The 21,048-nt window shown below is 31.9% G+C and overlaps 1 protein-coding gene across 1 annotated transcript in view; it reads left to right on the top strand.

The window, feature by feature from the left end:
• The first annotated feature begins 14,901 nt into the window (after positions 1 to 14,901).
• LOC129005182 (lachesin-like) overlaps positions 14,902 to 21,048 on the top strand; it is a 302,118-nt gene continuing 295,971 nt past the window's right edge. The window contains exon 1 of the mRNA XM_054434010.1: positions 14,902 to 15,060. Coding sequence (XP_054289985.1) covers positions 14,973 to 15,060 — 88 coding nt within the window. The 5' untranslated portion in view covers positions 14,902 to 14,972. The remainder of the gene's footprint in view (positions 15,061 to 21,048) is intronic.

Genomic DNA, 21,048 nt, shown 5'->3' on the forward strand with positions numbered 1-21,048 from the left:
ATAGTAGTGCAAATACCAATCTATAGTTCTGCGTTTTTCAAATGTTCAAATAACGTTTTATCAATAAGTTAGGGCTAGTTGAAAATACCTTCTTTCTTGTCCTACAAATAAAGTTTATAAGGTTTGTATTAAAAATAAATGAAATAATAAAACGCAGAAGTATAGAAAATTTCATCCTCTTTAATATGATACTATAACTTTGATTCTACCTTCTATGTAGCAAGTGAAATCAGTGATCCTGCAAACCCTTGCATTCGGTTGCGCGTCAGGGGTAGAGCACGCCCTTAAATCCCCTCCAACCAAAATGTAAAATTTTATGAAACAAATTTGAATTACAGTAACTTATACTTATTATCGAAAATTACTTACTGAAAAACACAGAATTCAAAATGATTTATTAACACATTCTATTAAAATATCACATTTTTAGCTGTAAATAAGGTACAATTGACGCATCCTGACTAAACTAGTTTTTTTGTGGGGAGGAACTAAAATGAGTTTACGTACCTTGAGAGCCTCAATGTCCTCTCAGTAGTGTCTAACTCCTGCGGGTTCAATGTCCCCTGAGTAGTCCCACTGGCCAAAAATATCTCTCATCTCCTTCGACCAATCCCTGAGCAGCCTTAGAAGTGATAGAGACCCAATGGTGAACTTCGATTGTGTCGGAAAGCCAGACACGGTTCAAGGGGTGTATTTAATCATTCAAAGGGGGTAAGGAGGAGCGCAGAGGGGGGGCAGTTTGCGCCCCAGCAGCATGTCGGCTTAGTTGAACGTCAAGATAGTGGTAAGGAGAACCAATGGGTGCGACCAGTGGTTGTGGTGCTCCGCAATCCACACTGCCTCAACTACCTCCTGAATTGCATCAATGTTCGAAACCGTGCTGATCGCCTCGGTCAGTCTGACATGAATTAGTTTCCCCATGACTTTGCCAGTTGAGTCGATCATACACATGGCGTGTTAGAAAGATGGTTCTCCGGTGCACTCTTTGCCTAGAGGTTCAAGACAAAGAGTTTAGGAAAACGTATATTAGTGGTCTAAGGAATGCGTTAAAATTCGTAGATATTTACCCAACGGAGGCAGAATCAGATGTTATTAACTTAATATAAATACGAATTATCGTAGTATATTTATATATTAATGATGTTATAATGATTAAAAAACTCATTTCTCCAAAAGTATTAAATAAGCATTTATTTCCTGTTATAGTGAGCAGGCCTACATATTTATTAAGGATTAACAAGCCTCAGGCTAAAGCATTTTTACTCAACAGCCCTCCTATTGTGTAAAATTAAATTAGCTCTTGAACAATAAACATGAACACAAAGAACTTTACTGCCACCAGCTTTTGTTGTTTCCACTTGGTAGAAAAACAACAACGTAATTATTCTTTTAATTAAAATGTACTTTATTCTAAAATGTTTTCGGGTGTAGCAGTTACACCACTCGACATTTTAATAAACACTTTCTTCAAATATTTATGACACATTTATACATGATAACTTAAATGATTTATAAATGATTATTTATAAATGATAAATCTTTAATATTTATAATTAAATTTTAATTTAATTTTATAACTGTAATTACATTTACAGTTTACAATGTTTGTATCGCAGAACCAATTTGGTGCCTACGGTCGTTTTTATTTCGGAATTTGAAAATCAAATTTTTACCATAATTTACATTTGTAAGATTCAAAGTCAGGAAAAAAATAACTTTGCATATTTTCAACTTACATTTCGTATAAGAGTTCATGATTATTTATGGTTATTGGTGCACAGTCCTGTGAACCAAGTGTCATGCCAGCGTTTATTTGTAGGGAAGAGGTGCAAGGTCTGGACTAACCTAAGATGGTTCAGTGCTGTCTAGTTTTTTCTTATTAAAAAAAAAAATTAACTGTAACCTTAAAACATGCCATATGTGTGTATTCTATATTTAATTTGTACAAACAGACGATATAATGTGGCACGTTGATGATCCTCTACACTGAAGATGCGTGCCATGCACTTGTAGTGTGTGGGCCGATATATCTCAGGTTTCTAATAACAAATTCTATAGTATAAATTGTTTAATTTAATATGAACATAAATAAAAAATATTAAATATGTATTTTCAACAGACGACAGAAAGGCTCCACTGTCCTTTTCATATGCTAATACCATTATGTTTTTACACAAAGGAACTACGACAATACGCCACTTCCAGATTGTAATGGTTTGTCAAGAATAGTATATCTAATTGTTTTTCCTCACGTATTTCTATTGTTTTTATTATACTAACTTATTTGCACATTCTAAATCATATGTGTCAAGCAAACTATGAGCTTCCACACGGATCATAACATGCTATATATATTTAACTTTGATATTTAATTTATGTGTATGAAACTCAAATTCATGTTCATCCTCAAGCTTGCATGCTGTTTTAGAATAAATGGGTGTTCGAAATTGAATCAAAGAATACATTTTAGTATCAATTATGTACCTTCGTTGATTCATGTAAATGGAAATCTATATGTGAAAGCTACAATTACTAACTGAATATGCATACTAATGTATATTCCTACAGTATAGCCATATATTGTCTTATGATACATTTTATGTCGCAACGTGCTTAGAACCACACTACAGTTTTTCTAATAAACACATATCCGACTTTCCCTACCATTTTCAATGAATCAACGTATATAATAAATCTCTTGTTTGCAAGTATGACGTAATAGCCCTCAATAGAGCTATTCCCTACAATTGCTGTGTGTGACTGGCAATAGTAGATGACTAAGCATGTACTATACCAAATGTACTCTTGGGAGTCTGATTAAAGACTAACCCTAAAAGTAAATTTCCTACGAAAATTCAGGACCTACATTTTTATTACTAAATACCTAATACTACTTAAAGTGGTGTTTGATAATGTCAAAACGAACTCGTAAGTCGACCCAATAGTTAGGATTATTACATTAACATTTCTACGTTATTTTATATTTCATAAAATATAGCTTGAGTTTAATATTTACGTAAAAAAAACACATGATATTAAATCATGACCATCAAATTACAAAATTAAACTTTAAATTCCAACGTCTGCGTATTTTAGGGTTAAAAGGTTTAAATTTCTGGTTAACCTGGCGCTTTTAGTGCCCACTTACAAATACGAAGGTCTTTGATTGGTTTCACAACTGATTGATTCGGAACCCGGGTGCAATTTTCATTGTGCTAAAAGTAATAATACTCTTTAGCATAAAGTAACCATAAAAACACCTTTTCTCACACTATTTCCTTACTAGAAACAATTTACAAAAGATAAATGTGGTTAAAACACAATTTAAAAACAAATATGTTTTTAATCCACAGTCATCAAAAAGTACCCTCTGAGGAAATAACAATTGCTCAAACTCTGACTTTTCCACTAACATTGTTTTAGGTTTAGATTGTGCCAGTGTTTTTAAAAGACATAAACCTAACAGTGCCCAATGGTACAGCAGATGTATAACACAGATTTGTTGTTCGTAGCTCTCTTTATTACCCCCCAAAGTGCGATAACAACAAGCGTTCTGAGCAGTCTTTCAATCACTGTTCTCTCCTTTGTATCATCAAACTTTCATCCTCGTTCTCGTAGTTTGGATGTATTTTACACGTGAACTATCCTAGAGGTCTCTAAGGATAATAAATGCTACGCATAATTGATGTGGAACAGTTGATAACTATTATTATTTTTAGGTTTTAAATTATGTTCTAGGAGGATAAAGCTATAAATTACACTTAATACGACATCATTAGATTTGTTAGAATAGTATATTTTGGACCTAGGGCCAAAAATGAGAATTTGCCAGCTCAAGATTGTTTTCGGTAGACTTCGTCTCATACACGATCGTGACCTGCAAAACAATTTTTTCCCATGGTACGAACGCTATTTTTCTCGACAGCATACCCTATTACCAAATATTCTGCAGAATAATAATGAACAAGAGTCAAAACAACTACAGCTTAAATATTATGCTAAAAAATATTTTTAGGAATCAGCTAAAATAAAAATAAAAAATTGCTAGGCTGCTGAGACAGTAAAACAAGAAAAATTGACTAAGTTAAGACTGAAGACGGAATAAGGTACGTAACCTATTATATTATAGTAAAACAAGTCTAATTAAGGATACTGATTGTGTATTTAATATTCATTAACGTTTAAAGAAAATAAGCGTAAAGCTGATTTTTGACCCTACGGATGTAAACACCTACTCGGCCGCCAAATTACGAACACAATTGGCATATACAGCAATACGTAGCTTTCAGCCTCCATTTAAGTTTTGTAAAATGACTAAAAGAATCGTAGTGTAGTAAATAGTTTTTTTTCTACCTTGGGCCTGTAAAACTATGAATCAAATCTATTAAAATTTTTATGTTAGTCAATGTATATCGTTCAGGATAGTAAAAGCTCTTAAGAAAAATGAAGTTGGCTAGAATTTCTTGCGGTTTTTATCACTAGCATGTTATTATTATAATTTATGTTTTTAACATATGTTTATATAAATAGTAAAACACGATTCCTCAATGAGAGTACTAGATAAAATTACCAAACGAAATTTATCTAAACATCGTATCAACTGATGAAAAATTGTATTAAGTAGCTCGTAAGTCCAAGATAAGTGAATGTATGGAAGTCTCATTGTATAAAACATATATTATAAGCCATATATGATATCATTAGTATAGTATAAGCCTAAAGGCATTAGCATATTTAAAAAAATCTTTTAAACGTTTTAAGTTCAAAACATCCTACTATTAAGTACAGTTTAAAAAATAATATCTATGTATCAAAACTTTTATATATCAATTAATATGGTAATGCCTATTTATATCCCTTCTAACTGTATGACTTACCCGTACTTAAATAACCACTTAAACAATGCACAATATGGGATTGAATATATATTGAATATATACTTTGAATTAATTGAAGAGGTCAATTAAGAAAATAAAGAAGAAAGCATAAATAATAATACGCATAACTTAAAAAAAAACTTATTAAATATTTAGGCAAAACATTTTATTTTTTATTTAAATGTTTAGAGTAAAACTTTGTAATTGAGGATTTAGAATTCGCTAATGTTTGAATCGATAATACAATATGGCAATATTTTCTTCAAACCCCACTTAGGCCTACCTCTCTGCTGCGTTGAAATTAATTAACTTTAACAATAAACACGCCTACACAATGTGATGAACGTCGAGTTTCTTTGTTATCCTCTCTCAACAAAACGTGATAATATTCTACCCAAACATATTTTTAATTATCTTTAAATTTTTGGGATGGTCCTTAATTAAAACTCGCAAAGCAAAAGTGTGTGTAACATATTTGTCCATAAGCAGTACCTTTGGCAACATATTTTATAAACATTTGTTAGTTGCTTTTAATTCTAAAAAAAAAAAAAACTGTAGAAGCCTTATAACACTATTTTCGCAAAAATAAAATAATAGCCCATGCTATAAAGGTCTTAAGGCTATAAAAAATATTTTAATAACTTAAAACTAGTAAATAGAAATAATTTACCCACAAGATAAATTTTATTAAAGAGGGAATAGTTGCATATTTCTATACATTATTTTGTAATACTTATTATCTGTTTTTAGAAGCTATTTTCATCCCTGAGAAATTACAATGGTACATTTTACGTTACTATTGTATAGTATAAAGATCATAAGGGTTTTATTGTATTTTATCTTTGTCACCTTTCTGCAACTTTTGGACGACTTACGATTATTGACTTTGAGATTAATAGGCCTATTGAACCGGCGATTAAATTGGAAGCAGTTACGTCTGAAAAAAATATATACAATATGGTCACATTGTTTTTCCTATTTTTATAAGCGGAACACTTTCGAACGATTATTTTGAATTAAAGGCTACAATATAATTTTACACTAAATTACAAACCCAAAGTTTACACTGTAGAAGTCACTAATTGGGATTAATTTGGCATTGATTCAGTTGCCGTAGGATGCGTGAACCTGATTGGTTAAGACATACTCCGATTAAGTAATGATTGGACACCTTCACTTGACACTCCCTGAGGTGTATATCTCTAAGTGGATTAACTTGTAGAATTGATGGACAAGGAACCATGTAACCATTTGGTCAGTCACACCATACAGTAATCCTGTCCACTCCTCTATACTCCTGGACCTTAGGCCTAGTGTCTAGTGGTTGGTTGTTCTATTTTTTGTTTGTCCTAGGACGCTAGGCACGAGCCTGGGATTGTTTTTTACATTAATTCAGGCTAGACCTAGGGGTTGCGGCATTATCACTTAGAATAAAATAATTCATTGGTGACTTGGCGGGGATCGAACCCGGGACCTCAGGGACTGCAGTCCTGAGCTCTAACGGCTACGCCAGCTCGCTCCCCCCTGGCTGTTCTACCTTGTGACTATTTAGTTAAATATCATAGACGGTATACTAGCTGACAAATTACGATAATTTTTCTGTATTATTCTTTAGGATGCTAAAAGTAGCTTATTGATTATTTAAAAAAAAATCAATTATATATGTTTTTGGATAGCGAAGATCATATAGTGATCCCCAGATCATGAAGACATCTGGTTAAATCCATATTACGGTCCGCTTTGAACTTCTTTGTTATTTTTAATTTCGACTGTCAAACAACGATCGATACCCAAAATTGACTATGGGTGAGTAAATTCATCTTGGTGTTATACCAATCATAGAATTAATTTGTGAAAATGTATTACTGAACACACAAAATATATGAACCAAAAAATATGTCCCCTACCAAATTATATATGGTACACACTTATATCTAATGTGGTATAGGTTATACACAACAAAAAGATGTTCAAAGACCATTAGTATTTAATTGTTTGGTAAAAAGGAATATATTCATCGCTAGTCCACGAAAGATTACACAGTAAAATGAAAACACAAACAGTACTATATTGTATTCATATACCGCATAACCTGCAACTACCCATATTGAAAACATAGAAATATTTTTATAAGCAATAGATTTGCTGTATTTATGATACAATTATAATTGTTTTGTTTCGTTTTACAGCAACACATCTTTACAACTAAAAATGTATTTATTTCCAAATATTTAAAGGTTTTTGATAACAAGATTGATAAGGCACATTATATACAGTATCTCTTTTTCCCTTCTTTTCTAGACGTCTGACGCCATTCGCACTCTTACACAATGAAAGAGCATGTGTTTTACATTTAAAAAGACTGAATAATACAGTAACAGTCTTGTTTGGAGCAAAAGCGTATACAATATTCAGAGTCAGATTGCCAAAATCACTACAATAAGCAATTTTTATAAAGACTTTTGGTTAAATAAAACACAGATGAATAAAAAATATTGTTAACGATACTTACAAAATAATTTCAATGCATACTTATTTTTATAAAATACTTTCATTTCCATAACTACATTTATTTATTTTTTTTAGGAATAAATTATGAATATTAGAGTTAACTTGAATGTGGATGACAATATATATTAGGGAGGAGTATTATGTTTTTATTTAACGTTTTGAAGCATGAGTTCAAGATCACATCTGAAACAGTTACACATACAGTCATATTACATGTTACAGTTACATATTAGTGATATCATAGTTATAAGTAATTAATTGTACCTCCTTGAAATGTATACCGTAATTATTTAGGTCTGTAATTATTTCGGCCTTTACAGTAATATAACACGTAAAACTTAAACAACATTTTTAGAATAACTAGTTTTTTTGTACAAAATGTTTTCCGCCTGTTTAAAAATGTAACTCTGTTTATTTTTTAGCCAATGAATATATATTCACATTTCAACTTCAAGTATAGATTATTTAACCTAGTTATTAACTAGTTTGAAAATTTTTACTTCGTTCTACTTGTTAAATAAATTACTAGTAATGAAGTGATGCAAGTGCTATAGACAATAATCGTAAGTAAAGGATTTACAATTAAAAGAAATCAATTGCTTTAATTCTCACTATACTTCATGCCGTTTTCAGACTTATATTATAAAACAGGAATGATTTCCCAATCTTAAAAATAAAAATTGGCAGTCAACACCTTTGCTCTGATTGATAATCAGTAACTAAGTGACTAATGCGCTAATCCAGTTTTGTATAGTATAAAATGAAGAAACGTTTGCACTGAATACAGATATACACACCATAGTACATTATTAATATTTTATTAGTTTTGAATTTAAAAAAATATAGTTTTAATTATAAATCCATTCATATCAACCCTAATGATTCGTTTTCCTTTGTATATCCTCGAAGGAATATCAAATGCTGATTGTCTCTCTCGCTCCTTATCTCCATATCCTAAACACCTGAAAGCGGCGCACATCAATGCCCAGTCTTTGTGTGCTCACATTGATGAGGTTAGAGAAATCTTTTATCCTGGAAACTTTGATTTGATTAGCATTTCTGAATCCTGGCTTAAGCCGAGTATTCATTCAAATGAGGTGTCTCTCCCTGGATATGTGCTGCAGCGAAATGATAGGATTGGTAAACAGGGCGGTGGCGTTGCGGTGTATATCAGGGAGGATTTAAAGTTTAAAACAGTCTTTTCTTCACCATCGGAGTACTCGGCTGGGCCAGAATTCCTATTTATTGAGATCAGTTTGCCTGGAGCAGATGCGCTGTTACTAGGAGTGTGCTACCGCCCACCAAGATCAGGGCATCTTCTTGATTTTGAAAATGCTTTGCTTAACGAGATGTTCAAATACAGTCATGTTTTGATCATGGGTGATTTTAACACTGACTTAATATCATTGACTCATAACTTTGAACACAGACAGCTGACTACCATGTTTGAATCGTGCAACTTAACTGTACTACCACTCGATCCCACACATCATGTTGCCAATTCTGACACCCTCTTAGATTTAATAGTTGTGTCCAATGACCACGATATCATTCATCATGGGCAGCTTCCAATCCCTGCAATATCTAAACATGACCTCATTTTCTGTGTGTACTCAATCAAATCTCCCAAGCCCAAAGCAAAGTTTATTAAATATCGGGATTTTAAAAATATGAATGTCGCTCAGTTCATGTTAGATGTTCAACAAACTCCGTGGCACTTCATTGAAAATTTAAATTCTGTCGATGAAATGGTTCATGAGCTAAATTCATCCATATTGAATCTCTTTGACAAGCATGCTCCCATCGTTTCAAAACGTGTGACAAAACGAAGACCTGTTCCGTGGATGACCCCTGAAATTAAAAGTCTGATGGCTCAACGTGATAGCTTATTTAGAAAGGCTAGACGCTCCAGCAATTTAGAACTAAAACAACAATATCGGAATCATCGTAATCGAGTTAAACAGCTTCTACGAAATTCAAAACTCAGATACATTCAGAAACTTTTTGAAAATCAAAAGCAACCATCAAATGTTTTATGGCGCAAGGTTAAAAGTCTTGGGCTAGGGAAACAATTTGATTCTCAACCGGTACACATTCCTCTAAATGAATTAAACGTTTACTTTTCTTCTTGCAGTCAAAATACCAACCAGCATCAAGTTGACAGTTACTTAAATGAACTAGTCAACTCTCCAACCCCACACCTGGGATATCCTGAGTTTAATTTTAAACCAGTTATTCAGTCCGATGTTTTGATGGCTATCCGCAGAATCCGAAGCAATGCTGTCGGTTCTGATGGTATCCCTATTCGTTTCATCAAAGACATCCTCTATGCCATCCTTCCAACTATCACGTTCATTTTTAATGCATCTTTAAGGCACCATTCTTTCCCTTCTTCTTGGAAGTCTGCCATTATCCGTCCCCTAAAAAAGATCTCAGCCCCAACCTTGGTTGGGGATTTCAGGCCGATAAGTATTTTGCCCGCTCTATCTAAAGGCCTAGAAAGAATCGTTCACTGTCAAATCACTGAATTCATCACAGAAAACAACATTTTATCTGACTATCAATCTGGTTTTAGGACAGCACACAGTACAGAGACAGCACTCCTTCGAGTGACTGAAGACATAAAACTTGCTATGGAGCGTCGACAAGGAACGATTCTAACTCTATTTGATTTTTCTAAAGCATTTGACTGTGTTAATCATGACCTGCTGGTTCAGAAATTACGGGCCATAGGGTTTTCCCAGAATTCTCTTAAATGGCTGAGATCTTATCTGTCAGATAGGCAGCAATGTGTGGAGATTGGTGACACGAGATCAGACTGGGTGACTGTTACATGCGGTGTGCCTCAAGGGTCAATCCTTGGGCCTCTGCTCTTCGTACTGTACGTCAATGACATAAACTTGACCTTGGTCAACTGTAAACACCACATGTACGCTGACGACTTACAAATCTATGACCATTTTACTGCAAACAACGAAAACGACTGTGTCAGAAGGATCAATGAAGATGTCAACCGAATTGTTACTTGGACTGAGAATCATGGACTGAGACTAAATCACGAAAAGACGAAACCGATTGTCATTAGCCATTCTCGACTTCGACCTTCAATTGACTTAGACTCCATAAACCCAATCACAGTTAATGGCAAAGCACTTCCATACTACGACAATGTCAAGAATCTTGGTATATCTTTCAACTCTTCACTTACTTGGGACATAGCAGTTACGGACACACGAAAAAAGGTTTTTGCCTCCATACATTCATTGAAAAGATTACAGAATTTTTTACCACAACACACTAAACTACATTTGATCAAATCACTTGTACTACCCCACTTCAGTTACTGCAACTCATTGATCAATGACTTGACTGCGACTCAGGCGGGTATGCTCCAGCGGTCACAGAATTATTGTTTGAGATTTGTCTATGGTCTGCGACGTATGGAGCATATCACGCCATACTACCTTGAGGCACACATCCTGAAATTAAATGATCAAAGATTCATTAAAATTTTGTCATTGGTTTTTTCAATTTTGAAAACAGGCTCCCCAAAATATTTCAAATCCGATTTTAAATTTGTGTCTCAGGGTAGTTCACGAATGTCTCGTTATTCTTCGATTACATTGCGTATACCTCATCATGTGACCACAGCTTATGGCAGGGCTTTTGTTGTTACCGCTTGTCGTCTGTGGAACGGCCTACCCCTACACATTAAGACCCTTGAAAAACGTACCCAGTTTGTGGCGGCACTGAAAAAGCTCTATTTTGAGAAGATGGTCTCGGCTGGCGTGTCCTAGGGCTACTGTTACCTTGCGCGTTTGCTGATGCGTGTATGCGAGAGTGTGTGAATGTGTTTTTCTATTTGTTAAATTTTTATGTTTTTTTTAGATATGTAGGTACTTGAATTGTTAAATATTTTATGTTTAATTAGATTAAGTTATCCCTATGTTACATTATTTATGTTATATTTTTAATGTCAGGTTAAGTGTAAGAAAGGGCCATGTGGCCCTAACTTTGCCTGAAAAAATAAAGGATTTTTCATTTCATTTCATTTCATTTCATTTCATTTCATTTCAAATGAGATTTCGTAATAATAAATATAAACATTGGTGTTAAACAAGTTTCAACAGCTCCCGTGAGTGTTGTTTACGAAATGTGTTTTCTGACAGAAGTTTTCGATCACTGTTTACTCCCAGTAAAGATTTTACAAGTACAGTTTACAAGTTATTTATTTCTCCCAGGATTATTTTATAACGAAGAAGAAGGAAATATCTTTGATCGTACTTAAATGACTAGGTGAATAAACTGTCAATTAAGTGCTACTCAACGCTTCTTTATATATATTTCCCTCTTCTTCGTCATAAGATAACTATGGGAGAAATAAATAACTTGTAAACTGTACTTGTAAAATCTGTACTTGTTAAAATAAATATAAATGTATTATTTCTAAGGTGAATTTCAACTAATTTCCTTTTGAGAGATCATCAAAATATACATTATTAAATTAAAACGCAGTAGTAGTTATATTATGTTTTATATACAAGGACAATCTTTGCCTGATTATTAGCAATTCAATTTGTCAAACTAATTAATTATTTGTGACAATTTCTAGTAAAAATTTGAATGTATCGCCACATATAAGAATATGTATTGCTAAACTTAACTGATTGTACATATCAGATTCAAACATAAGATTTCTCTACGTTTAATTGATCTTGACATCGATTATATAATTTTACAGTGCATAATGTTAAAATTAAAAATACTAGGTATATTAATTATTTGTATCGTACAAAAACAAGCTGCTATTCTACATTTCATAGTTTTGAACAATTTTTACGAAGATAACAGTTGTACAGTTGGCTTGTATTTTTTCTGGCAAATAAACAAAGACAAACTAAACATTTTTAGCACAACGTTCTTTACGAGAAGTAATTAAAATTTGATCTAATAAAAGTCGAAATCGATTATAATACACTTGCACTTTTCACACTCAAGGTCGGGAAATTGGCCTATAGATAAACGATGATAAGTGATGATTAATTTTGATTGGATAGCCCAATCCTCATCAGATGCGATAGGTGAACGTACATTTTTTCACTGATTTGTTACATGTCTAAACTAAATTCATCGTTGTAGCCCCAGAACTGTAATATATACCAATTGGTTTTACATGACCTTTTATCGGTTCTAAATAGTAACCTTCATCAAATTGAAACATGTTTCGGCGAGCTGCCATTGTCAAACACTTCAATCTAGGAATATGCATTATTTCCGCTTAAATTGCTTAGTTTTCAATGCAAGACAAAAACATTTAACGCACGGCACGCAAGACATATAAATAAATACTTTTAGTTTGGTGTCCTATCACTGGTAAGAAACATTGCGCTACAGAACGAGAACAGCACTAAAACTTCTTATAACTATAAATAGAACTAAACGTTTATCCATATGTCGTTCGTGTCGTGTATTAAATGTATATGACATGTATTGAAAACGAACCTATCCAATCGGAGTTCATGTATATTCATGTAAAGAAGTGTTTGGCAATGGCAACTTGCCAATATATGTAACACTTTGACCAAGGTTATTATTTGGAACTGATAAAAGGTGATGTAAAACCACTTAGTTTAAATTACGGGTTTTCAGGCTAATGACTAAATAAATCGTGTAATTGACAAAAGATGCAGTTTATGTAGACGTGTACCACACTTGTCTTCTTGGGTGAACAAATAGCCGTCTATTTATTTCCTGGCCAATTTTGGCTGTCGCGTTACAACGCCAAACTAGTATTAATGGTACAGAAGCTTAAGCAGGATCTACGTTAGGGCATTAACCAACGGCTATTGCACTGCCCAATTTGCTGTATTAGGACATAAAAAAGGGTTTAAACCAAGGCCTATAAACTAATAAAAAGACGTATTTGACCATCTACAGCATAGAGTTAATTTTTTTTTTTTTACCGCATACTTCAAGCAGTCTTGTAGTGCAAATATAGAACCCCTACAGCACTGCATATCATTTTATATTTTAAAACAATGTGTATAGAGATTATTTGTCCTACTATAAAATAAATATCACAATAATCGACTATATAATCAAATACTACTTTCGTATCAAAACCATTCTACTACCATTCTGAAATAGTGCAACCGTATAACTATTTAAAATTTTAGTAGAGTTAATGTATTTTTAGGGTTGTTTATCTATATTTATAAAAAGGAAGTTTGTATATTTGAACGTTATGGACTCTGAAACTACTCTACAGATTGTAATTAAACTTTCAGGCATTATTAAGCATTATTCAAGGATGGTTTGTGTGAGGTTTGGTGCAGATTCATCAAAAGGGCTCCGCCCCAGTGGCTCTGGAGTTTTCCATGTCAACCTAATGAGTACTCGTATTTAAATTGAATTAAATAATCTTAACAGCTGTTTCAACTAAACAATTTGATTCTGTGATGATCAATAGCATTAAAATGTTACAAAATGTACCAACAGTGCTTAGCACTATTAATTGTCTAAATTTATGACAACAGTTGCGAATTTCAACCAAGCAGCTGTGATACAAAATTAGAACTGTCAAAGTAGGATTGTTTACAGTTATGTTTATGTTTTTAATTTGATAAATAATTTTTGATAGTGTGTGAATAAGGAGTGAAATTTAGAATCCATCCAACCGTTATTTAGTAATTTGATTTTTAAAATTCCAAAAAAGTGGCTTTTCATTAGCTCACTCACTTCAACTTGGAGGCAAGTGAGCGTAGCGAAAGAGCTAAATCTAAAGGTAAGTGAGCAAAGTAAACGAGCTCCAACGAGAAGGTGAATGAGCGTAGCGAACGAACTTCATCCAGGACGTGATTGAGTGATACGAACGAGCTCATCTTGAATATGAACGAGCATTTGAAATAAATCCACATTAGGACAGGACTACGTCGGTCGGGCCGGCTAGTATAGATCTAAAAGCTTTCAACTGTTAATCAGGGAAGGTATTTACTAGCTTACTACACATAAAATGTTTTTTAGATAAAATTATGACTTAATAAACAATCCTCTGTTGTATCGATAAGTTATAAACAATATACTCTATCGTAATTTAATTTAATGTAGGTGTTCTCCAAATACAATGGTGAGTAAATTATATCCTTGGTATAAGAAAAGCTAGTAATTTTTTTTAATAAAAACGAAGTACAATTAGAATATGTTGAACTAGAAAAACCAAATAAATTGTGGGGGGGGGGGTATACAAAACGTTCGATTTGCAATATAATTAACATGGTTGTAATAGTCGAAACTATTTGCAGGGATTAAGATATTTTGTTGTAAATAATTAATTACACGTAGGACTCTAAAAAGTTTTTCACTCGGAGACCACAATCAAAGTGTATCATGATCCTGCGCTCAGGTGGGAATCTAGGGAAATTTGTTTTTTGGAATGATTTACGTTGGCAGCACTGACATGACAGTACAGGCTTGCTTTGGCCAGTATTGCGCCGTGCGCCGTAGTGTTGACATCGAACACAGTTAACTTTTTTCCGTTTTAAAACACGTGTTTTACTGTAGGTTTTATGTGAAAGTGAGTGTATCATGTCTTCTCTAATCTTCATAAATATGACTAGTTCTACAATCTACTTGCTACTAGCGTTGCTTCATATAGTCTCCGTAATGTGTCAAGGTATTTTATAAATTTGAAGCATATAAATTATATATTATTCTGCAGAAAAGCTAACAGAATATCATTAAATAAAATTTTTTATGATACGAATATAATAGATAAAGTGCTGAGTTCTTGTGTATGTTTTCATTTAAAGTTGTCCATAACTTCGAAGTTCTTCATACATTTTATTTGTATAGAAATTTAAATATTCTAATATTATTTTTTATTGCTATTCCGTTTATTCACTACTACAATTTTGTCATAATCAGCAAGTATGGTTAGTTAAGTTAGTTTAGAATAGATTATTTTTTTAATTGATATATTCACACACTAGGCTTACTATTAAAAATATCACAATTTCAATTAGAGAAATAATGGTAGTGAATTAACGGAACAAACTGAAAAACATAGTATTTTGCTTCGTTTGATACGTATTTGATCTATTTAGTTAAGACTTGCAAACTTTTTTTATAGGTATCGTACATTCATAAATAGAGTTTAATAAAATATTATAAATACATTTAAGACCGATCAATATCAAGTGTGATAATTAGACATCTTAAGTTTACGTTATTTGTTAATAGAGATGTCCATTTATTAAATAATTTGAAATAAATTATTTTACTAAATACTTTAAAATTATTGGTAACGAAAAAACTTTACAGCAGAAAAAACACAAATATAAAAATGTAAGTGTTGTTGATACAATAAAACTATATACATATAAATAATTATAAAATTGTTTGTGTTGCACTAACAAATTTTTGTAAAAATCGCTTGTTTTGATCATTTTATTTAACTACAATTATAACTAACTTATATTAAATATTTTCTTGCGTTTAACATTACGATTTAACATGTAAACAAATACACATTAACTAAATAAGTTAACTGCAAACTGTATTTTGTAATTACTTGATACTTTGTTTACAAATAAAAGTGAGGTTTTTAAAACAAACATATCTTTTAAACTCGAATGGTCTTATAATGAGTGCTCATCACCTATAAAATATGGACTCATGTATAAATATGTACATAACTATGTGTATAACTATAACTATGTATAATTAAACTACTATGTATAATGTCCAGTACATGAGCACGGTGTGTGTTCATAGTTAGCTAACGTCAAAGTCTTCACAATCGTTTTAGATCATCGGTTAATTCGCTTTAGCCATGAAAACCAAGCATTAGTTAAACATAGATCGTTTATAGATAGTCCAAACATGTCAATAAAATCCATAATGACCACCGTTCTTAACTCGTTCTCCACGTAAATCGATATTTATATGTTTAATAAAAATATAAAAAAAACAGCATTTTAAACAGTTTATGAAAGAACCAACTGTTATATGGATAGTAATCCTATAAGTTTCCTAATATTCCTGTGAAGAATTTCACAAGGATTCCAAAATCTAAATCGAAAAATCTAAGAAGGAGTTGGTTTTTGTATAAAATTTTAAGATTATTAATTGATTAAGTTTCAATACTATTTGACGCTCTCTATTCTCCAGAGTAGCATAGAAAAACTCCTATTAACTAAAAAAAACTAAATTAAAAAATCCTTCGTGCAAGTTAATGCTGTTTTCTCAAATCACAAATTCAAACTATTGTACAATCAGGGCTTATACAAATGTTTGATTTCAATTAGCCTACTTTGTACTATTATTATTGGACATAATAATAAAGTTAATTAATAAAGTTGATAATAATAAAGTTGATTAGAGGACTCTGAAAATGGCAATGGCGTTGAAATAAAAGCTAATTTCAGTGCACTTATGGTCCTTTTAACCAAGCAAATACTGAGAAGATCTTATTTTGTTTTTAACTGCCTACATGTGAGAGTATGGAAAATTGAATTGCTGCCATTTAGCCTAGAACACTTAATAGTTTAAACACATAAAAATGATTAACACTAACTTCGTTCCACCCTGTATATCTAGTTTGTTTGTCGAGAGAACTTTCCTTCGTCATGTACAGGCCTTAGCTTACAGTTTGCCTTAACTATAAACACAAGTAATTATTTTATCATATCGCTATCATTGTAAATAAACAGTGATAAAACTGTCATAAAGAGTTGTGCTTTTAAGTCCCATTTAACGAAGGTTTGTATGGTTTTATATGTGCCAAATATATACAAGCAAAACATCAAATTACTGTAGTAACTGAAGGGAGTGTTTAGTAATTCATGTTTTACCTTGTATTTTGTAATTTTTTTTGTAATTCATTTGCTAAATCTTCTACATTACGTTATTATTCCACCAATAATAAATTATACAACAAATTAGTTTTTATACTCACTCTACAGCCCAGATTCCTAGAACAAGAGATTGCTCGGGACTCAACCAATCGGATATCAATAATTAATACTTATGTGTATTTAATAAATATTGTAAATACATATTCAATTGATAAATGTAAGCCGCAAATCGGATATGTGTCTGTATTTTATTCACAATTAACGAGCTACGTTATTTAGGCCTATAGGACAATATAAAATCATAAATGGCGGTGGTAAAGCAGCTGACATTACTTTTTATGTCGATCGATCTGTGTTGTGAAAATTCGTTTCCAAAACATGATTGTAACAGAAAAAGTATTTATTTATTTATTTTTATTTATCAACGGTACCACACCAATTTATATGAAGATATTAGTTTGGCAGCTAACAGCAGTAATTAGTTATGTGTTTTATGGCTATTAGAAAATACTTTAATATTGTATACATAATGTTTACCTAAGGTAGATTTAGAATTGAATTATAGTTTAAAGTCAGACTATAGTTGAATAACAGTTAGAATATGCTTGCTTTTGGTATCACACAATCGACCTAAGCATTTTGACCGTCCACATAGACTAACCGCCCGTGCATGGAACGTTTACAGCAAAGCAAGGAGTGAGCCGGTACAGTACGAAGGTGAACTGTACTGATAAATTTTAGTGTCAGTGACCAGGATCCGAACCCACGACATCGCTGCCTTTGGGCCCGAAGTCCACGACGCTACCGACTCACTAAAAACTCAGTTAAAACTGTATTCAAAATTAAAAACATAGTTGAAATATTATGCAAGGGTTTTTCACAAAATATATATATCAAAAGTTTTTTTACCTGTTGTTTATTTGGAAGATTATTTACACACTGGTCATAAGTAGCCATTACCTTCAATTGCATACACTTGCCTTTTTTACCTATGTGGCACCTGAAACCTTAAGAGGGTTTAGCCTCACCAATAGTTCGCCTCCATTCTCTTCTATCACCTGCCTATTACATATTAAACCTCAGTCTGGAGATGCTTTCATGTTTTGATCTTTCCATCTTCTTAATATCTCGATCCCATGCAAATTATTTTGTCCAATTCACGGACTTTTATCCGGATCAGAACAAAAGTACAGCATATTCCACAATCACTCGTAAAATGATAGAAAAATCACAAAAACAGATTTTTTGAACGTTTCCTGTTTTATTTCCAAATTAGTTGGTCATTTTAATAGACGTCCTCACTAATCCAGTGGATACAAAAAAAAAGTTTAAATCTTGGTCAGTACTCTAGTTTTCTCTGCGTATACAGCGTTATCTTACATTTTGGTGACACAGACACAATTAAAGACATACATACGGACAGAAATTTGAGATAATTCTCGTTTTTGTATTTTTATTGTCATTTGATTTATATAAGTGGTGTAATGATCTAAACGCTAGGCCACTATTTGCAGCATTTTCATTAATTATATTTATTTATCATGATGAAGTATATTCTTGATTTCATCAGCTGATTGAATTACAATACTATTACTATTACTATTACAATACTATTTTACTAACTCAATAATATTATTTGTTTTAGAGTTTTATAAAGTTTTTTTTTAATACCAGTTTACTAAGAAAGGAATACACATTTTTCAAACAGACCATAGGGTATTAGTACTTAGATAATTTAAGCTCCACTTTTTAGAAACTTTTTTGAGAAAATATATCACATGATATTTTATTTGGTTGGACAAAATACGACCTAATGATATCACTTTTTGATGTAAAATAAAGGATAAAGAATAAATATAAGTTCTAAGCTTAGTGTTAAGCATAGGCCTAATTCATTTTGGGAGAACGGATGAATACGTACAAATTGATTGATTGATTAATGATTGGTTGATTGATACGATGATTAATTTAGTGTGGTAACACAATTACGTTTATTTGTTATATTTGTATGAAAAGAAACTGTTTGTCCTAGAAGCAAACAATAGCACTCATTACGTTAAAATAAGTTAACCAACCGTTAATTAAATGTAAATTTAATTTTGAAATCTTTGAAAAGGAATTAACCTATTTGCTGAAACTTTGCTTCGTCAACATTTTCACTGCCATTTCCTATGATTGGGTATTATAAGATTATAAGTGAATGCAATAAAAAACATAGCATGTTTTGATTCTTTATCCATCTAGAAAACATGCCAAATAAGTTTATATGAAAAAGCCCAACCTCAAATATAAAAGACTGCCTTTACGTGACAAACACTTGACATATTTCTAGGGAAAGAAACTCATATTTATGCACCACGAGCTGTATTGTTATTGCTCATGTTTACATAAAAGGCCGCAAAGGTCGCAGTCGTTTTTCAAACCACTTTGCCACCGAGCGTGATTTAAATATAAACTCAGCAAATATTTGAACCCCTCTCTTCACTGGCTGTAGTAAACTAAGCAACATTTTTATCATGAAAATTGTTCATTAGATTAAAGAAATTATACAATAAGATATGCCCTATAAAAATACAACAATAAATAAAAATTTTATTTCCCTTTCGTAATAAAAGACGTATAAAACATCTATTTTTTCTTGTACTGCGTCCATCAAATACAGTTTAATAGAACGTAATGGCTTATAAAAATTAAAATAAACTAATAACTCCACTACTAATGTAAGTGGTTTGGATGCATTTATTACATATTATTAGTTTATTTTGTCGAATTCTTATTTGTTTATATGTTTCAAACGTCTTTAACTTAAAATATTTGCATCAATTGAAATCATAGGAAATAGTACGCGTCTTTATTTTAAACACATCCACACAAGTCTATGGAAGCAAATTGAGTTAAAACATCAAGGATTGTCCATAAAATGTTGCTTTGTAAATCTAACGGTGGATCAACGCTTCTAAAAATTATCAAATTCTGATAATCATTGTACTTACATATTAATTTCAAACATTTTATTTAGGAATTAAAATATATATATATAGTTTCCATTTAACAGAACAATGCATTCAAATGTTTATGTGTAAATATTTATTTTACTAAGCCTAGCTGTGTGATGAAAGTAAAAAACATTCAAAAGATCTTTGACAATGTTTTCTCTAAAAACTCGTATTCATCAGATTATTATAAAACTTTTTAACAGTTTTCATATTTCACGTCAAAGTTGAAGCCTCTTATAAGAGTTTCATGGGCTTATTCTTACACCAATTTCACGGTCTTCCGCCCAAGCGGTGGTGCCTTGCATTTATAACTTTTCTCCTTTAAAATATACTTCAACTTTACTTCCAACTTTCTCCTACATTATGTGGAGGTATAAAACTAGAGTTTTATAGTCTCGTTAGCAAATGTTACGTTTATGGCACGTAAGTATGTACAAAAAAAAAATGATTTTGCAAATTTAATAATTAACTTTCAAAGGTGGGCAGCAAGGATGGTTTTTGTATTTTAAGATGTAGTTGTTTGATTTTAGTTCACATTAATAACTTTATTTGTGTATATTCTCTAGCTTACCTATTAAGTTTTCTAGTTTGAAAGGCAAGTTTTCTCTCGCCTTGATACTAAAGATACTTATTACTAAAGAACATTTGGGATAATAAGAAAAATATAGTCTGTTTTTCCAGTCTGTGTCAAAAACAAAATAAATTCCTTAAATTCTTTAAACGTAGTTATCTGTTGTTCAAAACATAATCTACAACAAGCTATACTGTAGTACAAGTTTATAAGAACAATTACGTGTTCCATTGGTTATC

Source organism: Macrosteles quadrilineatus, unplaced genomic scaffold, assembly GCF_028750875.1.
Source record: "Macrosteles quadrilineatus isolate MER2022 unplaced genomic scaffold, UCM_ALF_1.0 Scaffold_17__1_contigs__length_3442018, whole genome shotgun sequence".
In the NCBI taxonomy this organism is placed as follows: Eukaryota; Metazoa; Arthropoda; class Insecta; order Hemiptera; family Cicadellidae; genus Macrosteles; species Macrosteles quadrilineatus.